Source organism: Dendrobates tinctorius, unplaced genomic scaffold, assembly GCF_039654945.1.
Source record: "Dendrobates tinctorius isolate UK_male_01 unplaced genomic scaffold, ASM3965494v1 ptg000055l, whole genome shotgun sequence".
NCBI classification, from domain to species: domain Eukaryota; kingdom Metazoa; phylum Chordata; class Amphibia; order Anura; family Dendrobatidae; genus Dendrobates; species Dendrobates tinctorius.
Window position 1 is genome coordinate 858,324 of NW_027361723.1, and position 22,865 is coordinate 881,188.

At 47.1% G+C, this 22,865-nt stretch overlaps 1 protein-coding gene across 1 annotated transcript in view; it reads right to left on the reverse strand.

Annotated features, from left to right (window-relative positions):
- Positions 1 to 1,825: 1,825 nt before the first annotated feature.
- Positions 1,826 to 22,865, reverse strand: part of LOC141091578 (uncharacterized) — a 36,226-nt gene continuing 15,186 nt past the window's right edge. Inside the window, exons 2-10 of the mRNA XM_073577233.1 lie at positions 20,348 to 20,426; positions 20,186 to 20,226; positions 16,943 to 17,113; positions 16,746 to 16,869; positions 14,431 to 14,528; positions 14,273 to 14,342; positions 13,145 to 13,242; positions 8,251 to 8,368; positions 1,826 to 4,780 (exon numbers count right to left, since the gene is read on the reverse strand). Of these exons, the coding sequence (XP_073433334.1) occupies positions 3,888 to 4,780; positions 8,251 to 8,368; positions 13,145 to 13,242; positions 14,273 to 14,342; positions 14,431 to 14,528; positions 16,746 to 16,869; positions 16,943 to 16,966 (1,425 nt within the window). The 5' untranslated portion in view covers positions 16,967 to 17,113; positions 20,186 to 20,226; positions 20,348 to 20,426 and the 3' untranslated portion in view covers positions 1,826 to 3,887. The remainder of the gene's footprint in view (positions 4,781 to 8,250; positions 8,369 to 13,144; positions 13,243 to 14,272; positions 14,343 to 14,430; positions 14,529 to 16,745; positions 16,870 to 16,942; positions 17,114 to 20,185; positions 20,227 to 20,347; positions 20,427 to 22,865) is intronic.

Sequence of the window (22,865 nt, forward strand, 5' to 3'; positions counted from 1 at the left end):
TGCATTTAATTGTCGCCCTTGCTCCTGCTCAGCAACTCTCGCTCAGAGTCTCTGAAACCTGCAGCGACTTGGCCAATAAAAGTTGTGTGTGGGGAGATGGAGGGGTCCGTCTCAGGTCTCTGGGTATATTGTTCTTCCTATCCTCCAGGAACCAGAAGTGTCTTATTTGTTGCTTTTTTTTTTTTTATAATTTTCCACTTTGTTTTTCTTAAACTTTTTACTGTAACTTCATTTCGTTCAGCAGCCTCAAGTTTCAATGCAAGCTATGCAGACAGAAGGATTCTTAAGAGAAGCTGCTGGAGCGGACATTTGTTACTGGTCTCTCCTCTCTGGATTTATGCTCTTGAGACGCTGTCTACAATCAACAGCCTTGCAGCTCTGGGGTCCAGGGTGTAAATCCTACCAAGTACAACATCTCCATAGAGTTTGTATGTCATAGAATCATAGAGTTGGAAGGGACCTCCTGGGCCATCTGGTCCAACCCCCTGCGTGGGTTTCCTCCACATTCCCGTTTCTTCCCACACGCCAAAGACAGATAGGGAATCCAGACTGTGAGCCCCAATAGGGACAGCGAGTGATAATGTCTGTAAAGCGCCACTGTATATGTTGACGCTATATAAGTAGAGTTGAGCGAATTTGATCGGATTCGGTTCCGAATACGATCAGCAGCAAATATTGTTTTTGCAATATTCGTTGAACACAGCCGAACGTCATTAGTGTCAATGAGAGTAGAAATTACTGAATATGTTCGGAACCGAACACAAGACATACATTTGGCACGAATAGTGTTCAAATATGGCCCCAATATGTTAAAATCAGATTTCGGGGACAAAATCCAAACAAATTCGCTCATCTCTATATATAAGCAAGAGAAATGATAACGTTGCCTCTCTTTTTCAGGCGAGTCTTTGCTTTTACTTAAACTGTCTGCCAACAGGTTAGTGATACATAACGTAAAGTGCGGGGTTCAGACATCCCTCACAGGCTGTGGCTGTCTTGTCCCTATGCTGTGTTTTGGGGTAAGTGGTATTTGGTATCCTCAAGATGTCAGCAACCATTACAGCAATAATAAAGTCCCTAACAACTCTAAAAATAGTTTGAGTCCCACTTCAGGACATTTATTGATGTGGAGAACAGGGGACCCTACACCAGCCTGAGACGAGAGGCACAACTGATGGAGAGGTCGAGACGTGTGCAGCTGACCATGGGAAAACAGAACCCGCGAAGCCCAACTGCTCAGAGGCCTGTATGACAGTCATTGAAGTGACCAGGGAGAGTCGGGTTCACGTGCTGCTCCATCGCTACTCATTCTTAAAGGGACTGTCAGCACGGAATGGCTGTGTCAGCCACTCGGGGCTTCATGGCGGCCAATCAGTAAAATACACCTCCCCACCTGCTTGTTTTCCCTCAATCTCCACCCCCTCTCTTTGATTGACAGCTGTTTTCATAGAGCAGGTGGGAAGGTTTAACTAAATGATTGGCCCCGCTGTGAAGCACCGAGCACCTGCACTTGGTTTGGAGAGTCACTCTGTACTGACAGAGGCGGTGTCAGCGGGTAGAAGGACCCCAATTCTGTATGCGTGTGAAACCATCGTCTATCAGACAAATACTGTGATGGGCAGCCTATCTAAACCATGTGACATAATGTCATCACTTTGTAAATAGAAACAGACTAATACCCGTTCCGGTAAATTGCCAAACTCAATTTACAATTCATGCAGTATAAAAAAAAAAAAAAAAAAAAGGATGAAAAGTGACAAGAAAAAAGACCAACTCTATAATAAAAGGCATCCTATAATCACAGTTCTTGAATGGGTGCGTTAAATTGTGGATAAAATTATTATTTATTTATATAGCACCATTTATTCCATGGTGTTGTACATGAGAAGAGGTTACATACAAGAAACAGATACAAATTACAATGAACAAACTAACAATGACAGACCCGTACAGAGGGGAGAGGACCCTGCCCTTTGGGAGCTAATAGTCTACAGAGTGGTGGGGAAGGAGGCCAAAGGTTAGGGAAATTGCGGCAGCACAGGGGGTGGTGAGGAGGCAGCTCAGGTGGTGGTGAGGAGGCAGCTCAGGTGGTGGTGAGGAGGCAGCTCAGGTGGTGGTGAGGCGGAAGCTCAGGTGGTGGTGATGGTGGAAGCTCAGGTGGTGATGAGGCGGAAGCTCAGGTGGTGGTGAGGCAACAGCGCTAATGGTGGTGAGGCAACAGCTCTGGTGGTGGTGAGGCGGCAGCTCAGGTGGGGAGGCGGAAGCTCAGGTGGTGGTGAGGCGGCAGCTCAGGTGGTGGGGAGGCAACAGCGCTAATGGTGGTGAGGCAACAGCTCAGGTGGGGAGGCGGAAGCTCAGGTGGTGGTGAGGCGGCAGCTCAGGTGGTGGGGAGGTGGCAGCGCCAATGGTGGTGAGGCAACAGCTCTGGTGGTGGGGAGGCGGCAGCTCAGGTGGTGGTGAGGCGGTAACTCAGGTGGTGGTGAGGCGGAAGCTCAGGTGGTGGTGAGGCAACAGCTCTGGTGGTGGGGAGGTGGCAACGCCAATGGTGGTGAGACAACAGTTCTGATGGTGATCAGGTGGCAGCTCTGGTGGTGGTGAGGCAGCATCTCAGGTGGTGGTGAGGCTGCAGGTGGTTATTTCAGGCTATAGTCTGATGACAACTCCAGTGGTGGTGTGGTGGCAGAAGGTTATTGCAGGCTGTAGTGAGGAGGCAACTCCAGTGGTGGTGAGGTGACAGGAGGCTATTGCAGGCTGTAATAAGAGGGAAGCTCCAGTAGTGGCAGTTTATTGCAGCCTGTAGTGAGGTGGCAGGGGGCCATTTTAGGCTGTAACCTTTCTTGAAGAGATGCGTTCTATCTGAAAGTTCCAAATGTGGTGGATAATCGGACGTGTTGGGGTACAGAATTCCAGTGAATGGGGGACGTTTGGAAGAAGTTTTGGAGGCGATTGGGTGAGTAACGTATAAGTGTGGGGGAGAGAAGGAGGTCTTGAGAGGACCAGAGATTACGTGTGGGGAGATATTAAGATATTTGTTCGGAGATCTAAGGAGGAGACAGATTATGGACGACTTTGTAGTTCAGTGTTAGTAGCTTGAACTGGATACTTTTGGGTTTTGGGAGCCAATGAAGGGATTTGCAGAGAGGAGTGGAGGAGGAGAGAGGTGAACTAGTTTGGCAGCAGAGTTCATGACAGACTTGAGAGGCGCGGGAGTGTTAGCAGGCAGGCCACTGAGGAGGATATTGCAGTAGTCGAGGCGGGAGATGATGAGGACAGCACTTACATTTTAGAAGATTGACGTTTGAAGAAAAGAGGGACTATAGAAATATTTTTGAGTTGGAGGTGGTGAGAGCTTGGATGTGCGGTTTGCAGGACAGGGCAGAGTCTGGGGTTACTCTGAGGCAGCGAACAAGATGCTGGGAAGAATCTAAAATGGGCAGTCTGCCCTCTCCATGGATGGAAACAAAATTCCTTACATAGGAAACAAACAGCAGTCAGATCTCAGTCACACTTGTGTATTTTGCTTATTGTATTGCATCAGTATTTATAATCCAAAGCTGGAATTGGAATATAACCATAGAAGAATACACTGAAGAGATTTAAACATATTGAATTGTTTTTTTGTCCAGCAGCGCCGCTGCAATGATGCAAGGTTTAAGGTGACAATTCAGCTTCAACGCATAGAAAATTACAACGGCACAATCATTTTCTCCAAGAATCTCGGTCAGAGCTGAGTTCAGGTAAAATTATTTGTTCCTTAGCAGAACCAGGCTAATTCTACTAAAATCATAGTATTTCACACATCCCAACAAGAATATGGTTTCTACACAATGTGACTTCTCGGTTATAAAATATTATTTACTTGTAAAAAAATTTCCACATATTGAAAATCAAAACGGCTTCTCCCGTATGTGACTCTTTTGATGTTTAATAACACTCGATTTATCTGTAAAGCGCTTCCCACATTGTGGACATGAATACGGCTTCTCTCCTCTGTGAATTCTCTCATGAATGATAAGATTTGGTTTACCGGTAAAGCATTTCCCACATTCAGGACATGAATATGGCTTCTCTCCTGTGTGTGTTCTTTCATGTCGAACAAGATTTGATTTGTCTTTAAAACATTTTCCACATAGTGAACATGAATACGGCTTCTCTCCTGTGTGGCTTCTCTCATGGTTAACAAGACTTGTTCTGTCTTTAAAGCACTTTCCACATTCTATACAAGAATACGGTTTCTCCCCTGTGTGAATTCTCCCGTGTGAAGCAAGATTTGCTTTTTCTGTAAAACATTTCCCACATTCTGAACATGTATACGGCTTCTCTCCTGTGTGAATTTTCTGATGTGTAACCAGATGCGATTTACTTACAAAACATTTCTTACATTCTGAACAGGAGTATGGCTTCTCTCCTGTGTGAATTCTCTGATGGGCGACAAGATTTGATTTTCTTGTAAAAAAATTCCCGCATTCAGAACATGAAAACGGCTTCTCTCCTGTGTGTGTTCTCACATGCGTAACAAGATGCGATTTAACTATAAAGCATTTCCCACATTTTGAACAGGGGTACGGCCTGTCCACTGTGTGAATCCTTCCAATTTGTGATTGATCAGGAGAAGGTTCTTCATGAAGGGGATTATACAATAGGTCGGTACTATGAAGTTCTGGATGTAGATTAAGGTTAATGAGGTTACCTCTTGAGGAGCGCTGCATAATATCTTGATCTTCTACTTTACAGTCGAATGATAACATCATTTTTTCTTCATAGATCTTACTGGAATTATCTGTTTAAACATAGATTTTGTGATTTATGTTTTAATCCTCAAAGTAGACAAATATATAACATTCATATTACACTGGAAACACAACTGTGGTTTTTATGTACTTTTAGAGTCAAAGCCAAATACCCCTTCACCTCCCATTGCATCCTTAAGTATTTACCTTTTGTTTCTCTTTTTCTATTTTCGTCAACATTATTTATTGTGCAAGTGCAAGGCTGTGCACTTATTGTTTCTTATGTAATGATCAGATTTGAGATTACTCTATTTATTTAGGGTAGGGGTGGGTAGTCACCGACCCGCAACGTTGTTTTTTTTCGCCCCTGAGCAGATTCCTGGGAACATCCGTGCTCGTTAACGCTGTAGAACATGAAATAAAGGATTATGTCCTGTGTCAGAACGTACTTTGTGGGCGTACTTTACAGTCCCACAGACAACAGTAGTGGAAGCCCATGCCCCTCTCGAAATTTATATAGGCCCCCTGCTTCCACAATGTATATGTACCCCCTGCCCCTCCTGTGATGTATATGTGCCCCTGGCGTCTTCAATGATGCATATATGCTCCTGGCATCTCCTGTGATGTATATGCCCTAGCGCCTCCTTTGATGTATGTGTCCCAGCATCTCTTGTATGTGACTTGGCGTCTCCTGTAAAGTACATGTGCCCGTAGCATCTCCTGTGATGTACATGTGCCCCAGTATCTCATGTATGTGCCCTGGCGCCTCCTGTGATGTACATGTGCCCCCCCCTGCATCTCCTGTGAAGCACAGGTGTGCCCCCAGCATCTTCTGTAAAATACATATGCACCCGACATCTCCAGTGACGTCCGAGAGCCCGGATTCTCCTATGTGATGTATGTGTTCTAGCTCCAGTGTATCCTATGCGATGTGTATACTGCAGTCTCGGTGAGTCCTATGTTCTGTATATAGCAGACCTCCCATTTCTTGAGTTCTATAAATGTAATATGAGCAGTGATGGATTTTCTCTTGTGAGGAGACCTGCAGTGTAATATATAGTCAAGGCTGAAAGTGCTGGCACCCTAGAAATTGTTCCAGAAAATGAAGTATTTCTCCCATAAAATTATTGCAATTACACATATTTTGTTATACATGTTTATTTACTTTGTGTGTATTGGAACAACACAAAAAAACTGAGAAAAAAGGGAAAAATTAGACATAATTTCACACAAACCCCCAAAAAGGGCCGGACTAAACTGATTGCACCCTCAGCTTAATATTTGGTTGCACACCCTTTGGAATAAATAACTTAAATGAATCGCTTCCTATAACCATCACCCTTATACCTCTCAATTGGAATTTTGGACCACTCTTCTTTTGCAAACTGCTCTAGATCTCTCATATTTAAAAGCGTCTTCTCCCAACAACAATGTTAAGATCTCTCCACAGGTGCTCAATAGGGTTTAGATCCGGACTCATTGATTCCGCTTAAGAACTCTCCAGCACTTTGTTTCCATCCATTTTTGGGCGCTTCTTGAAGTATGTTTGTGGTCATTGTCCTGCTGGAAGACCCATGATCTTGGACGTAAACCCAGCTTTTTGACCCTGGACACTACATTGCCACCCAAAATCCTTTGGTAATCTTCAGATTTCATGATCCCTTGCACGCAGTCAAGGCACTCAGTGCCTGAGGCAGAAACAACCTCAAAACATTTTTGACCCTCCACCATATTCGACTGTAGGTACTGTGTTCTTTCCTTTGTAGGTCTCATTCTGTTTTCAGTAAACAGTAGAATGATGTGCTTTACCAAAAAGCTCTATCTTGGTTTGATCTGTCAACAAGACATTTTCCCATAAGGATTTTGGCTTACTCATGTATACTGTGGCAAACTGCAGTCTAGCTTTTTAGGTCTCTGTGTCATCAGTGGGGTCTTCCTGGGTCTCCTGCCATACCGTTTCATTTCATTCACATGTGGACAGATACTTCATCCTGACACTGATGCACCCCGATCCTGCAAAACAGCATTAATTTCTTTGAAATTTGATTGGGACTGCTTATCCACCATCCGGACTATCCTGCATTGCAACCTTCCATTAATGTTTCTCTGCCATCCACGTCCAGGGAGATTAGCTACAGTGCCATGGGTTGTAAACTTCTAGATTATGTTGAGCACTGTGGACAAAGCAACATCAAGATCTCTGGAGATGGACTTGTAACCTTGAGATTGTTGATATTGTTCAACAATTTTGGTTCTCAAGGCCTCAGACAGTTCTCTTCTCCTCCGTAATTAGGGTGTCCCACACAGACACACAATGCAAAGACTGAGTCTACATCTCCCCTTTTAATCTGGTTTCATGTGTGATTTTCATATTGCCCACACCTGTTACTTGCCACGGGTGAGTGTGAACAGGCATCACATGCTGGAAACAAAACTGTTTACCCACAATTTTGAAAAAGTTCCAACAATTTTCTCTGGTCCATTTTTGGAATATTGTGTGAAATTATGTACAATTTGTCTTTTTTCTGTGTGTTGTTCCAATATTCACAAAGGAAATAAACCTGTGTGTAATAAAACATAGGAAATTGTAATAATTGTCTGGGAGAAATACTTTACTTTTTCTGGAACAATTTCAAGGGGGCCAACACTTTTGGCTATGATTGTATTACAATGTTACTGAAGATCTTGGTTTATATTTGAGATTGTTTTTTCTATTCGGCTGTCATTAGATCATACATTTATATGTTGGGGGTGTCTTGTGGGTTTATTATGACCCTTACTACACTTTTGCCCCTCCAACAGGGCCTTATAATATGTGTCTGTATTATTGGTAATGTATCTTTTTTGGCATAACAATGTGACAATATTTTCTCCCGATATTCATATTTCGGGGTGCGCTCTGCTTTATACACACTGTCCTTTTGTATTGCTGATTTGTGCTGTTAAATATATACAGTAAATCTCCCCTATGATTATATGGCTTGTGTTCTCACTTTCTTTTTGGTTGGAAACGCCGAATTTAATTTGAATTTTTGGCCCGATCCGAGCGATTCTTCTTAAATAGAATTCTGGACGATTGCTCAATGCGACTCAACGCAGCTACAGGATATAAATAAAAAGCATTTTTGTGGGCAGAGCCTTGTAATAGCCGTTTTTGTGCACATTTTGGGTAGGCGGAGTATGGGAATGTTTTTGTGCTTGTCCTATGGTTTCTTATAGGGTTAATTCTTTGTTATTGTAGTTTACACCAGGGTTCCCCAACTCCAGTCCTCAAAGCCCACCAACAGGTCATGTTTTCAGGATTTCCTTTGTATTGCACAGGTGAAGCAATTATCATCTGAGCAATACTAAGGAAATCCTGAAAACATCACCTGTTGGTGGGCCTTGAGGACTGGAGTTGGGGAACCCTGGTTTACACTAGAAACTTCTCTTACATTTTTGGTGGCAGTAAGGTAAGGACATATGATCTGTTCAGGCCTCTGCCAGGACCCGGTCACGTCCTACATTCACTGTTACATACCCGGAGTAACATCATCTGCTGGATTTCCCTCTTCCACGTCCCTCACTCGCGGTGCGTCGCCCGACATCTTTTCTGCTTCTGCTTTTACCTCCGCTTTAAAAATCGTCAGCTCTTCATCCTGACAGACGGAAAAACTTCACTGTTCAACAGAAGAGTAACAATAGCAACTGAACGGAACCAGGGAAAAGAAACCTCCGTGGTGAAGACGACACAACGTGTCCTCTAAAGAGCTGTCACCAGGTCAAAGGTGGTCACTTTATGTTTTTATGTCCTCCTCACTGCTCCGCTGAGCATTCCGCTTTATAAGACTCCGCAGATACCGACCTTTATATGTATACTGATTTTTATGATATTTTGTCATGGGGGAGTCTCACAGGACATTTACCATATTTTTCGGATTATAAGATGCACCTTTTTCCCCCAAATTTGGGGGAAAAAATGGGTGCGCGTCTTATAAGATGGATATACCTTATCGGGGCGCCGTTGCGGGTGTCCGGTGGTGCTGTGCTGTGTACCGGTGGTGGTGCTGATGGGGGGCTCTGCCGACATTTTGTGAAAGGCCAGAGCCCCCGGCAGTTCGATGGTTTCCTGTGCGGTTTACTCCGGGAAAATGGCCGCCGGGGGGCAGCGCATGCGCAGATGGAGATGTCAGCATCAAGATTTCGGGAGATGAGATCTCAGCGCTGAAATCTCGGTGCCAAGATCTCCATCTGCGCATGCGCCGCCCCCCGGCGGCCATTTTCCCGGAGTAAACCGCACAGGAAACCATTGAACTGCCGGGGGCTCTGGCCTTTCACAAAATGTCGGCAGAGCCCCCTGCAGCACCGCCACCAGGACACAGTGCAGCACCGCCACCGGACAACTGCAGCAGTGTGCCGCACATTGGAACACACCCTCATCCCAGCCTATGGCAATGCTCCACTCTTGCCTCCTCCAGCAGCGACCCTGGGACCCCGCTTCACCGCAGCCACCAACCCCAGTAACCAATAAGACGCATGGATTATAAGAAGCACCACTATTTTATTAAAAAGAAAAGTTTTTTTTCCTATTTTTCTCCTCAAAATTTGGGGTGCGTCTTATAATCCGAAAAATACCGTATGTAAAAAAAAAGGCGGTAAAATCGTGTGTATTTTGTGCAGCGTTTTTCCTGCCAACACTTCTGTATTCGTGGCAGGAAAACGTGAAGCAGATACCTAACGTGTGCACACACTCCAACAAACACTGGACAATTTTGCTTTGAACAGGATTCAAAAGATCAAACAGACGACGTCCATTTACCCAAACAACGCCAACATATCTTCTTACCGCGGCCATAGAACTTTTATGAAAGGTTGCCATATTTTCATGGTGCCATGGTATAAACCCGCAGAATCGCAGGTGAAGTCGGTGTTCAGGTGTCTGATTTCTGAGCTCCTGCTCTAATAGAGAGCATTAACCAGAACCTTTTAGCAAGTCCGGACATTGATCTCCCTTAGATTCAGCTTATTGCAGTTGTTACGGCAGGCACGGTACTAAATAAGGAACGTGCCTCTGACTGAGGAGACCATATGACTAAAGTTAGAGGGAAATACGGTTCAGTGCCCAATCCTCCTCCCCCGCCACCACTCCCCCATGTGAAGCACTAATTGGGATGCCCAACTGACCAAAGGGATCAAAGGGTAAGGGGCATCCAACCACACCTACAGGGGTTAAATTCAGGTGACTGGCGTCAGTGACTATCTTTCCCCTGGCTGACCCCTGGAAGCTTTTGTCCCACCTACCCTCCCTTATATATTCAACGCTGTTTTATATTGTCATATTAATTGTATGATATATAAAAAAAAAAAAAAAACTTGTTAATGATACTAAGTCACAGCGGAAAATGTGGAGAAGGGCAAAGGTTCGTAACCGCTCATTGGCCTGTTAAGGGACGGGTTCTTGTTGAGCTACCACTATAATCTTGCCTTGGGGTCTGCTTGTAGGGATGTCTATCTGGCCCCCTAAAAGTCTTACTATTGAGATAGGCTAGTTTCACACTAGCTCTTTTGAGCGCAGCGACGGCCTGCGCACGGCCGCCGCTAAGCCCCGCCCCCTGCCGCGCCTCCACCGGTAGCTCCGCCTACCGGCGCATGATGGTGCATGCGTCCCCTATCTTTATCACTGGGGGCGCAGGACGTGCGCACTATGCGTTTGGCGGCGCATGCGTCCTTTTGACGGTGCGCCATCCTGCGCCAAATGCAACCTGCTGCAGTTTGGTTGCGCTCGGCGCACCGTCAAAAAGGCGCATGCGCCGCCAAACGCATAGTGCGCACGTCCTGCGCCCCCAGTGATAAAGATAGGGGACGCAGGACGCATGCCGCGTCATGCGCCGGTAGGCGGAGCTACCGGCGGAGGCACGGCAGGGGGCGGGGCTTAGCGGCGGCCGTGCGCAGGCCGTCGCTGCGCTCAAAAGCGCTAGTGTGAAACTAGCCTTAGCCTGATAACCAGTCGTCTGCTCTAGAAACCCGAGAGTAAGGCTAAGGGCTCATACTCAATTGCGAGAGACTCGCACGATTCTTGTGCGAGTCTCTCGCATGAAAACCTGGCACTGTCGCCGGCACTCAGGCCGGAGTGTGTGGATACATGTATTTCTAAGCAGCCGTACGCTCCGGTCTCAGTGCCAGGTTTTCATGCTTGAGAACTGTGCGAGTCTCTCACAAGTAGGTATGAGTCCTAAAGGTGGGACTTGGATAATACAGACTTGGATCACCGCCTGGGGACCAAATCCAATATATAAATGATGGATCTCTTCTTCTTTCCACTTCTAACAGAAGAGGCGTGATGGCTCTTTACCATTTTCTTGGCTTTTCTTGGCCATTTTGTCTGTTTCTATAAACTCTCTATCTTTTATATAAAGCTTAAAAGGTTTTATGTGTTTTGTTCGTCTGCTCTACAGAAGCCAAAGTCTTTCTACAGTGTTGCAACTAGCTGACTGCAGGGAACCACCCAAAAGCTCTTTCATCTATGACTACAGGATCGCTCCTGTCAGACTAACCTGATCCGCTTCTATGAGGATGTAAGCTCTCAAATGGACCCAGGAGAATCATTGGATGTCATTTATCTCGACTTCTCTACAGCATCTGACACTGTCCCACATAAAAGATTGGTAAGTGAGATGAGAAAGCTTGGGCTAGGGGAAAATGTGTGTAGATGGGGAGGTAGCTGGCTTAGTGATAGAAAACAAAGAGTGGTTATTAATGGGGCATCCTCAGATTGGGCCAGGGTTAGTAGTGGGGGACCACAGGGGTCTGTATTGGGCCCTCTACTATTTATTATATTTATTAATGATCTAGTGGATGGCTTACACAGTAAAATACCAGTATTTGCAGATGATACAAAACTATGTAAGGTCGTTAACACAAAGGAGGACAGTTTGCAACTACAGACAGATTTAAGTAAATTTGAGAATTGGGCTGAAAAATGGCAAATGAGGTTTAACACAGATAAGTGTAAGGTTATGCACATGGGAAGGAGAAACAGAGGCTACAATTACTGACTAAATGGGAAACTGCTGGGGAAATCAGACATGGAAAAAGACTTAGGCATTAGTCAATAAGAAGCTAAATTGGAGTGCCCAGTGTCAGGCAGCTGCCACCAAAGCAAATAGGGTCATGGGAGGCATTAGAAGAGGTCTGGGGACACGAGATGAAAACATAATTCTCCCTCTGTACAAATCACTCGTCAGACCACACTTGGAGCATTGTGTGCAATTTTGGACGCCGGTGCTCAAGAAAGACATTACTGAACTTGAAAGGGTTCAAAGGCGGGCTACTAAAATGATAAATGGAGTTGGTTCACTACAATACCCAGAAAGGTTATCAAAATTAGGTCTATTTACTCTAGAAAAGACAAGACTAAGGGTGGTTTCACATTAGCGCTTTTTAAGCGCACGCACGGCCGGGGGTAGCTCCGCCCGGTGTGCCCGCCCCTTGCTTGTAGCACCGCCTCCTAGCGCACAGCGGCGCCTGCGATCGGCGCACCCTATCTTTAGCATAGGGTGCGCAGATCGTGCGCAGGCCGTGCGCTAGTTGCGCTTTGACCTGCGCTGCGCACTTTTGACGGTGCACCGTGCGCGCCAAAATCCGAAAAGTTTGATTTTGGCGCGCACGGCGCACCGTCAAAAGTGCGCAGCGCAGGTCAAAGCGCCACTAGCGCACGGCCTGCGCACCCTATGCTAAAGATAGGGTGCGCCGATCGCAGGCGCCGCTGTGCGCTAGGAGGCGGCGCTACAAGCAAGGGGCGGGCACACCGGGCAGAGAGCCGGCTCGGGAGCGGAGCTACCCCCGGCCGTGCGTGCGCTTAAAAAGCGCTAATGTGAAACCACCCTTAGGGGAGACCTAATATATACAGTATGTACAAGTATATCAGAGGGCAATACAGAGATCTCTCCAATGAACTGTTTGTGTTTGTACCAAGGACTGTGACAAGAACAAGGGGGCATTCTCTTCGTTTGGAGGAAAGACAATTTCTGCACCAGCATAGAAGAGAGTTCTTCACGGTAAGAGCAGTGAGGCTCTGGAATTCGCTTCCTGAGGAAGTGGTGATGGCCAACTCACTGAGTGAATGTAAGAAAGGAATGGAGGCTTTTCTTGTGAGTAACAGTATAGAAGGTTACGAATAACAGAATATTATAGGTAGATGGTTGACCCAGCTTAGGGGGAAGGAATTTTTTTCCCTATGGAGAAAATTGGCTTCTACTCTGTGGGTTTTTTGCCTTCCCCAGGATCAACAATGCAGAACAGCTGCACTAAAAATAGGCTGAACTAGATGGACATAAGGTCTTCCTTCAGCCTTCAAAACTATGTTACTATGTTACAGGACCTTAAAGGTCCACACAACCCTGTAGAGATTTTGTACGTGGCTTAGCTTCATCTACCTGATGACTCTCCAGGACGTTGTGATTTTCTTCTGCACATTCCTGGTAATACGGAAGATTGGAACATCTCTCTGGTGGATTTCTTTCAATGAGTCCATCTGTGGGAAACGCACATGTAAGCAGGTGGAAGGTAACCCAGGTAACTTCTCAATAATGGAGGTTTATATGCTCTGCACTTTATGCCTGATGGAGGTAAATTGCTTTGTATGTATTGTATATATCCCCTCTGATGGGCAGATAGTTGGGGCTCTATTATTTACTATTGCATGAGTTAGTAACACTATAATTGGGATAGGTCAAAGAAGCCCACCACGCAAATGCGCGGCGGCGCTGCGGCAAACACGCTCATCAGGCCACATGGGAAAGCGCTTTATGATAGTAATATACATAAAGTGCCATTGACAGTTCTATTTTTTGGTCAAACATTCATTATAAAGTTATGTGGGAGGATTCTGGTTGGATGGCCCTTTCTTTTTAATGCAACGTAGGACACCACAATCTGACCTATCCCAATATAGCGATAGTAACGCATATACGAAGGACCATCCTACAACCTTTGTTATAAGAGTACTCAGCATGACAATAATTACCTTGAGCCTGTCAGGTTGTTTTGAAAATACACATTCTCCCTGTCATATCTTCTGGTAATATGTGCAATTTTTTTCACCCTTGTACTTTCCCGTTATAATGTTACGAGCTATCTTTGATGGGGCGTTTTGCCTGGTCTTAACCATTTGAACCCATCTTTTTACTATGTTTGTACGTGTTGCATATCATGCGAGTGAAAAATTAATAAATGTTCTATATTGAGGTTTACACTCTGTGTTTCTCATCTCATTGGGTATTGTGAGGGCACAGCACTCCAATTCTCTGTAGGATTCTCAGAATGGTCAGCAGTAGATCGAAACAAGGGAGACCAAAGGCTGGATGCCATCAAGAATGCAACTGGAAGCAACTGAAAGAAGCCATAGAAAACATGGAAGATGGCAAGAACCTGCCTACAGAGAATCCAAGGTAGACATGAATGCATGGATAGAAGCAGTGTTGGTGCGCAGCTTACACACAGCGAGGGAATAGATGGTGAGAGTTGTATCTAGATGACAATCAGTGGTATTCTCCTCGTCTTACACTGTAGATCGTCCTCCATCTCCTTTTCTTCATCTATAACCACAACCTTAATATCAATCAGATTTTCACACTAAACAGAGAAGAGAAAGAAAAATTAAAATGAACTTTTGTTCCATGTTTTTATGGTCACATTTCGGTGAGGGATCAGCACCATCTACCTGAAGATTCTCCGGGATGCTGTGATTCTCCTGTGGACAGTCCGGGGTATACAGAGGACGGGGACATCTCTCTGGTGGGTTTCTCCTCCTGGATCTATCTGTGGGAGACAGAAACACTCAAGTGACGGAATCCATGACCGGCTGGAGATCTGTCTGTATACCATACATTTCTCACATCATCCTCAGTTCTAGGTTTATTTGTCAAGGTCTACATAACAAATGTTGTGTCTCTAACCCCTCCCCCCCCCCCCCCCCCCGACATTAGAAGCCCGGCCACGAGCTGCTGTCCCATACAGAGATTCCGCGTTCACTCTTTCTGCAGACGTACATGCAGGTAGATGGGATGGCTGGTTGTAGAAAATCCATTTTGAGAATATATACTAAACTAGATAACGAAGCTAAAATTTTAAAAAGAGGCTAAAACTCTTCTGGACATTTGAACACGCACATTTTTGTTTTGTCTTCCCCTTCCCACATCCCTAATTAGAATGTTTTATTTTTATGTGAACTTTGTATTTAATGTCAGGTTTTCGTGTCATTTGCTATACACAATGTAGACGTATTTGTATTATTGCATTTTACTATTGATTAATGCAGAGAAGAAATCCATTGCACCTGTTCTGTGTCATTTACTGATCACCATAAAGGTCTCACTGTAATTTACGAGTTAGTGTTACAGAAATATGTTATTTATTAGTTAGTGATGTTGTCACGATGTGCCGGTCTGAAGTGAGGGGGAGGGGACTGCAGCGATCCCTGGAGATGGGGCCCTCACTACTCCTATCCCAGGGGTACTCTTGAAGGTAGAGAGGCCTGGGTCTCAAACCTTACTATGCTTCTGAATGCACACTGAAATAATTCCTCCCCCACCCGGGGAAGTATGGGACTGATGACAAATGGAGAGCACAAACCTGACAGAGAAAACAGACTGGGATAAAAGGAAACTGCAATTATACAAAATAACTGAAGGAACAACAAAGCGGAAAACAAGGGAACAGTAGGAGCGACCAACCAAATGGGAGAGGATAAGGAAATACACACACTTCAAAAACCATACAGAAAACACAAATAAGGACAACTCCATCACCAAACTGGGGAGTTGTAAGCTATCACCTGCAGGGAACAGAAGGAAGCAGTGAGGATTGAATAAAAGCCCCTGCAGAGAGATAGGATAGGCCAAATATCAGATGGAAATCACCTGCTGTAAGACAGGAGTGGACGGAAGGCAAAGGGAAATGTGCATCTGGACAGCGACAGGATCTCTAGTGGCTCAGCGGATAGAGATGCCGGCCAATAACCTCAAGACTGCCGGAACAAATCCTGAGGCATGACACAGGTTATTAAAATACGATTTGTGTCATCGTTTTGTACCTTAATAGAAAAAATTCTTTTCTTTTCAGTTTTTCTTTTTTCACATATATATTACTGAGACGTTTTAACATGGAATATAGAGATAGATCTGATCATGTAAAGGAGAATACTAGTGAGGTTTTTAGGCAGAGAAAATCCACTCATCCCCAGCAGCCTGTGGCTCACTGTTAGGGTTTCTGCTTTCTTTACTACAGTTCCTTGGTTTCAGTCCCAGCGGGTGAGTCTTGGGTAGGTCGAGCATTACATAGTGACTAGAGAGGAGCAAGGTCTCCTAGGACTGTATCCAGGTCCTTTCTTTAACACAGACAGCCTTACTGATTTCAAACGTATACAATTAAAAAAATTGTCATAAACTATCATTTTGGGGGCAGATGCCGGCTGTGCCGGAGCTTATACCTGTGTGTTCTATACTACAGGAGCCATAGCTCATAACAAATAGCAACACATCTGGAGCTTTAAGCTAAGCAACCAGCAGCTTCGCTTCTTCTAACCATGAAAACATTATTATCCCTATTTGTGGAATATGAACAGGTTTATTGTTTGCTCGTAAAGTGAAGCAGCAATGGGAAGCAGCAGCCCCATGAACCACCCACCTGCCCGTATCGTCTCTGGTTAGTAGCACCGGCACAGTGTTATGTGTGTGTCACCTCGCAGTCATGACGAGGATCCTGTATCTGATGGTGACACGATGCATTGCCTCCATGTATAATTTATCTGTGGATATCCCTCATGAGAACCCACCATGGATGGAGACATTGCATTTCACGATCTCCGTCATCACGTCTTGCACAGATTTAGGAATGAGCCACTGAACATCTGGTGAGATATTTCTGTGATGTGGATTTCACTTTACAGACATTTAGTCCCAGCATATAATGTGCACAGACCTAGAAGACCAACTTACCTGGTCTCAAAGAGCTTTCACCGTATTTATCACTCCTCACCTGGTGATGTGCGGGGCAGGTCGCCCTCCATCATGACGTCCTCGTACAGATCTCTGTGTCCTTCTAGATACTCCCACTCCTCCATGGAGAAATAGACGGTGACGTCCTGACACCTTACAGGAACCTGACATGGACAATGATAGCGTCATTACCCAGAATCCTCCAGTGCCGGTCCTGTATAATGTCCCAGCAGTCACCTCTCCAGTCAGCAGCTCAATCATCTTGTTGGCGAGTTCTAGAATCCTCTTATGAATCGGGGAGTGCGGGGGAGGCTCTGTGATGGGGCTCCACCTCCTGCTCTGCCCTCCTGACTCATGGCAGCCGGGAGTCACACAATCACCTGATGTCTTCTTCACTAGTGTGTAATCCTGTGCGTGGGGAGACGCTAATAAATATCATTATCTGCACTATATAATGTCACATGGAACTTTTTGTGGGACGTTACTGGTGTGGGGAGTACTGGAGATACATGGGGGCTGTGGGAGGTCAGTGGTGTGGGGGGAACTGGAGATACATGGGGGCTGTGGAAGGTCAGTGGTGTGGGGGGAACTGGAGATACATGGGGGCTGTGGGACGTTACTGGTGTGGGGGGGTACTGGAGATACATGGGAGCTGTGGAAGGTCAGTGGTGTGGGGGGCACTGGAGATACATGGGGGCTGTGGGAGGACAGTGGTGTGGGGAGCGCTGGAGATACATGGGGCTGTGGGAGGTCAGTGGTGTGGGGGGCACTGGAGATACATGGGGGCTGTGGGAGGTCAGTGGTGTGGTGGGCACTGGAGATACATGGGGGCTGTGGGAGGTCAGTGGTGTGGTGGGCACTGGAGATACATGGGGGCTGTGGGAGGTCAGTGGTGTGGTGGGCACTGGAGATACATGGGGGCTGTGGGAGGTCAGTGGTGTGGGGGGAACTGGAGATACATGGGGGCTGTGGGAGGACAGTGGTGTGGGGAGCGCTGGAGATACATGGAGCTGTGGGAGGTCAGTGGTGTGGGGGGCACTGGAGATACATGGGGGCTGTGGGAGGTCAGTGGTGTGGTGGGCACTGGAGATACATGGGGCTGTGGGAGGTCAGTGGTGTGGGGGGCACTGGAGATACATGGGGGCTGTGGGAGGTCAGTGGTGTGGTGGGCACTGGAGATACATGGGGGCTGTGGGAGGTCAGTGGTGTGGTGGGCACTGGAGATACATGGGGGCTGTGGGAGGTCAGTGGTGTGGTGGGCACTGGAGATACATGGGGGCTGTGGGAGGTCAGTGGTGTGGTGGGCACTGGAGATACATGGGGGCTGTGGGAGGTCAGTGGTGTGGGGGGAACTGGAGATACATGGGGGCTGTGGGAGGACAGTGGTGTGGGGAGCGCTGGAGATACATGGGGCTGTGGGAGGTCAGTGGTGTGGGGGGCACTGGAGATACATGGGGGCTGTGGGAGGTCAGTGGTGTGGTGGGCACTGGAGATACATGGGGGCTGTGGGAGGTCAGTGGTGTGGTGGGCACTGGAGATACATGGGGGCTGTGGGAGGTCAGTGGTGTGGTGGGCACTGGAGATACATGGGGGCTGTGGGAGGTCAGTGGTGTGGGGTGCGCTGGAGATACATGGGGGCTGTGGGAGGTCAGTGGTGTGGGGGCACTGGAGATACATGGGGGCTGTGGGAGGTCAGTGGTGTGGGGGCACTGGAGATACATGGGGGCTGTGGGAGGTCAGTGGTGTGGGGGGCGCTGGAGATACATGGGGGCTGTGGGAGGTCAGTGGTGTGGGGGGCACTGGAGATACATGGGGGCTGTGGGAGGTCAGTGATGTGGGGTGCGCTGGAGATACATGGGGGCTGTGGGAGCTCAGTGGTGTGGGGGGCACTGGAGATACATGGGGGCTGTGGGAGATCAGTGGTGTGGGGGCACTGAAGATATATGGGGGCTGAGGGAGGTTAGTGGTGTGGTGGGCACTGGAGATACATGGGGGCTGTGGGAGGTCAGTGGTGTGGGGTGCGCTGGAGATACATGGGGGCTGTGGGAGGTCAGTGATGTGGGGGGCACTGGAGATACATGGGGGCTGTGGGAGGTCAGTGGTGTGGGGGGCGCTGGAGATACATGGGGGCTGTGGGAGGTCAGTGGTGTGGGGTGCGCTGGAGATACATGGGAGCTGTGGGAGGTCAGTGGTGTGGGGGGGGCACTGGAGATACATGGGGGCTGTGAGAGGTCAGAGGTGTGGGGGGCGCTGGAGATACATGGGAGGCGCTGGAGATACATGGGAGCTGTGGGAGGTCAGTGGTGTGGGGTGCGCTGGAGATACATGGGGGCTGTGGGAGGTCAGTGGTGTGGTGGGCACTGGAGATACATGGGAGCTGTGGGAGGTCAGTGGTGTGGGGGGGCGCTGGAGATACATGGGGGCTGTGGGAGGTCAGTGGTGTGGGGGGGCGCAGGAGATACATGGGGGCTGTGGGAGGTCAGTGGTGTGGGGGGGCGCTGGAGATACATGGGGGCTGTGGGAGGTCAGTGGTGTGGGGGGGCGCTGGAGATACATGGGAGCTGTGGGAGGTCAGTGGTGTGGGGGGGCGCTGGAGATACATGGGGGCTGTGGGAGGTCAGTGGTGTGGGGGGGCGCTGGAGATACATGGGAGCTGTGGGAGGTCAGTGGTGTGGGGGGGCGCTGGAGATACATGGGGGCTGTGGGAGGTCAGTGGTGTGGGGGACGCTGGAGATACATGAGGGCTGTGGGAGGTCAGTGGTGTGGGGGGCGCTAGAGATACATGGGGGTTGTGGGGGGGTCAGTGGTGTGGGGGGCGCTAGAGATACATGGGGGTTGTGGGGGGGTCAGTGGTGTGGGGGGGCCACTGGAGATAAATGGGGACTGTGGAAGGTTATTATATTCATCCTCTTACACCCAAACACCCCTTACAACCTAGGTTTGGAGATTTCTCCACTAACCTTACTGACATTATGAAAAGATCCGGAACCTCCTGCAGACCAATCTCGTTAATCATATTTCCCCCAATCATCTGATCTTCATTGAGTAAAACAACTTGCATTAAAAATCTAAATCTATAACCTGTGTACAGTAATGTAGGAACCATAACTTGTAATATTACTGCACCCAGCAAAGACATCCAGGACCGAACGGAACAAATTCCATCATGGCCGCTTGCTCTGCTAGAGAGCGCACTGCTCTTACAGCGAAGAATCCCAGTCTATGTTGGTGTATAAACCATTTCTACTCTAATGTTGAGGACATCTCTGTTATAGTCACAGTCTAATAGAGATAAAAACTACTCAAACGTTTAGCAATAAATCATGCCTCCGTCCTCAGGGCTACGGGACGTGTGAGGGGACTGGAGATCTGTCGAGCGAGAGAGGAGTCAAGTGAGATATTTTCTCTCTGCGCTCAGTACAGGACACATGACAGTGGATCATCTCCACCATCTTTGGAGCTGGGCCTGAGGACAATTACCAGTAAGTGATAGAGTCCAGAGGGGAGAAAACCGGTGATATCTGCAAAATAAAAGTCATATAATAGGCAGAAGTAGGTTTTCCTATTATTCTGAAAGGATTTCTGAGTGATGATTATAAATTAACAATAGAATAAAGGTGATAGAAGTTTAGGATTGCTCACCTCTCCGGTCAGCAGGTAGATGATCTCCAGGGTGAAGCTTAATAATCTTTTGCTTATTGCTCTCCCCTCTTCGTCCATCCTATTTGAAAAACATGAGAAAACAACAGCTAAAATAATAAGGGATCTAGTCCTGCAGACACCTAAGTGATAAAGAGAGGCTCCTGATCCCTCAGGAGACCAGGTCATGAGTGAGATGGAGGCCTGCGATCACTGAGCATTGAGAAGACAGATTCTGAGCCTTTACCACAAGGTGAGAGGAAAATTCCCAACTCCAAAAGCTTTACAAGAGGAACTTAGAGAGCAGATAATATCATCTGTACTTAATCTTTTTCCACAAAACTTGTATTTTATTCATAGACAAGTTTACAACTATCAGGAGGAGATGTGCTGACTAGCTTTTTGCTGAGACTCGCACCAACTCGCAGATCAGGGAACTTTTATCGCGGTTACAAGTCAAACACCCATCTGCCGCTTCATTCCTCCACTAAGGTGATGCCCAAAGAAGCAGAACACAATGACTGACAGCCCGAAACATTACGAATGGGTCGGTGGTGGAGCACGCGCACTCCTGCTCCATCCCAACGGCAAGAAAGGGTCTCCATTCTGCAGATCGGTATCGGTTGAAGTGATGGAAAACAGAACGATCGGTAAGTGATCACCTATCCCGGAGATAAATGGTGACAACTGGACAAACCAATCAGCTATAAATATATGATGCCGGGATGATGTAAATTGAGAAGTTGTGTCACCGGTGTAAGGATTCAGCTGTAAGGCTGGAGTCACACTAACCTGCGCAAAATACGGTCAGTATTTTACATGCGTAATACGGATGACAGACCCCTAAATAGTGCTCCGTATGTCATCCGTAATCAAGGTGTGGTCGCGTATTTTGCGCATGTAAGCATCCGTATGCAATCCGTATGGCATCCGTATGCTGAGATTTTCTCGCAGGCTTGCAAAATGGACATATAATGGAGCCCTATGACAGTTTTAATAAAGAAAGAAAGAATAGATATAGACACATAGAATAAATATATATATATATTTATTCTATGTGTCTATATCTATTCTTTCTTTCTTTATTAAACCTGTCAGTGTGAGATTACTGTATAGCGCACTGAATTGCCGGCTTTGCTAAAAGACACCGAGTGCGTATTTCTCGCAGGTCACACGTGTGTTCCGTGTGTAATACGTATTTTTTGCGCACCCATAGACTTGCATTGGCGTACTACGGGCGTAGGACACTGACAATCGCAGCATGCTGCGAGTGGCACGGAGCGTAGGATACGGAGAAATATACGGCTGGTGCGAGTGACCCCATAGAGAATCATTGGTCCGTGTCTAATGCGTGCTTTTTGCGCCTCTCACGCACCCGTATTCCTCGCCAGTGTGACTCCGGCCTAAGACACAGACGCATCCGGCGTTAGTTAGGTAGGGGATGACTCCTATGCCAAATGATCTTGGGCAAATTGTTTTCTAAATCAAACTTTTTATTAGTTTAATAGGGAGGGATGTCGCGCCTGACAGATAACAGAATCAGAATGGTAAAGTCCCACACTGCACATCTTATAGTCGAAAAAATAATATAAAGTTGAAGAAACATTTCTAGCTCCTCGGATAAAAAACCAAAACAAATTTGACTTTATTTAAAATATTGCAATCAGAGGATAATACTGAGAAAAAGCAACAAATGCGATCCAGAGGGCATTCTCTAAGGCCTCTTTCACACATCAGGTTTTCGCCGTCAGGCGCGATCCGGCGCTTTTGACAAAAACCGGATCTGGCGAAATGCAATGCCGGATCCGGTTTCCCCCCCATTGACTTGCACACACAATGAAAGCCTATGAGCGCCGCAATGCGCCTGATCCGGCGAAAGCCGTATCCGGTGGCCGGATCCGGTTTTTTTGGTCTGAGCATGCTCAGTAGCTCTGCCCACAAGACACATATATAAAAGCATGACAGTGGGACCCTCAGCCACACCCAACATGGCACCCAAGACAGCAACCAGGCGCAGGACAAGGCAGGAGACATCTGCAGCAGCACCATCAGCACCACCCCAAATGGAGCAGCATGCTGAACAACGGGAGGGGAGTCCAGCAGCAGATGAGAGACGGTAATTATCAAATCCCCCATTCCTCCAAACTAGGGCTATGGAATATCAAGATATTCATTGGCCCTTTGTTTCTCTTTATTCAACAGCCGCCCAAGAGATGCAGCAGCAGCAGAAATGGCATCACTGGCAGCAGCAACAGCAGCAGCAATACCCACAGCCATGGAGTCTGGCCATCAACAGGACAGCACATCATCTTCTGGGAGCCCTCCCTCGCATCGTCAGCGTTTAACGGTAAGTTTTTATTTCCAAAATCCATCATCTCTGTAATATATGTCTATTCATTGCCTTTTATTTCAAAACAGGAATCACAAGATGAAGAGGAGCTCCCAGAAGAAGAAGGAAGGGGTGGACAGACACCTGGAGTGGGCTCACAATTGGTAAGTTTTTTGCATCAAACGCAGAAAC